Genomic DNA, 1,043 nt, shown 5'->3' with positions numbered 1-1,043 from the left:
TTTTTTTTTTTATAAAAAGTACTTTTAACTGTGATTATTTAAAGAATAAAAAATGTTTGTGAACGGGACTATGTTGATTCTCGCGTACACCGCGAACATGATGGCTACTTTAGCTGAGAAAAACGCGTCCCTGGCTTTGGACAATAGCGTTCAAAAAATCAATGTGTCGACCACGACTCTGTCGCCTGAAGAACAGGAGAACCAATTGGACTTAGAAGACCGTAAGTAATCTGTTCAAAAAGACAATTTCCATTTTTCATAATCTGGGAAAAGAAAATGAAGAATAAAGTTGATTTTAAGTTATAAATGAGNAATTTCTGTAATACAAAATCATTTAAATTATTTATAATTCCTCTAACAAATTCTCCTGTTTCCAGAATGGCACATGTGGCGTTGCTTCGAACCTTACGGTTGTTTCTATATCGGTTCTCCATGGTCCGGAGAAAACAGGCCGGTCTCCACATTCCCTGCACGTCCGGACGAGATCAATCCACGGTACGTATTCTACAGCCGTGATAACGAAGACCAACCGCACGAGCTGAAGATCGACAAGCATGAAACGATCAGGCAAGCACCGTTCAGGAAGAAGGCTGACCTCTATCTCATCATCCACGGGTTCCTCGATAACGGGGACAAGACCTGGGTCATGGTATTACATTACAACCTTATCACTTATTTAATTCATAATTATTCATCNATCATATAAAATACGTGTTAAACTATTTAATTTAATAATAATAATTAAATATTTATATCTGATTTGCAGAGGACTATGAAAGAGTTACTACAGAGAGAAGACTGCAACGTGGTGATAGTGAACTGGATAGGAGGTGCAGGTCCTCCGTACACTCAAGCAGTCGCCAACACGAGACTGGTAGGCGCAATGACTGCACGGTTGGCTTACCAATTGATCAAAGTAGGAGACATAGATCCGATGAAAATGCATTGCATTGGACACAGTCTAGGCGCACACACCTGTGGATACGTTGGGTACACGTTAAGGCAGAAATACGAACACAGTCTTGGCAGGATCACTGGTGAGT

General features: G+C 40.3%; 1 protein-coding gene across 1 annotated transcript in view; it reads left to right on the top strand.

Moving 5' to 3' along the window:
• Positions 1 to 6: 6 nt before the first annotated feature.
• LOC108627390 (pancreatic triacylglycerol lipase) overlaps positions 7 to 1,043 on the top strand; it is a gene marked incomplete at its 3' end in the record, with an annotated part of 2,426 nt that continues 1,389 nt past the window's right edge. Inside the window, exons 1-3 of the mRNA XM_018028598.2 lie at positions 7 to 221; positions 378 to 649; positions 767 to 1,037. Coding sequence (XP_017884087.2) covers positions 53 to 221; positions 378 to 649; positions 767 to 1,037 — 712 coding nt within the window. The remainder of the gene's footprint in view (positions 222 to 377; positions 650 to 766; positions 1,038 to 1,043) is intronic.

Source organism: Ceratina calcarata, unplaced genomic scaffold, assembly GCF_001652005.2.
Source record: "Ceratina calcarata isolate Rehan_Ccalc_2016 unplaced genomic scaffold, ASM165200v1 scaffold467.2, whole genome shotgun sequence".
In the NCBI taxonomy this organism is placed as follows: Eukaryota; Metazoa; Arthropoda; class Insecta; order Hymenoptera; family Apidae; genus Ceratina; species Ceratina calcarata.
The sequence above is the reverse complement of the archived record's forward strand: the minus strand, read 5'-3'. Positions and strand labels throughout refer to the sequence as shown.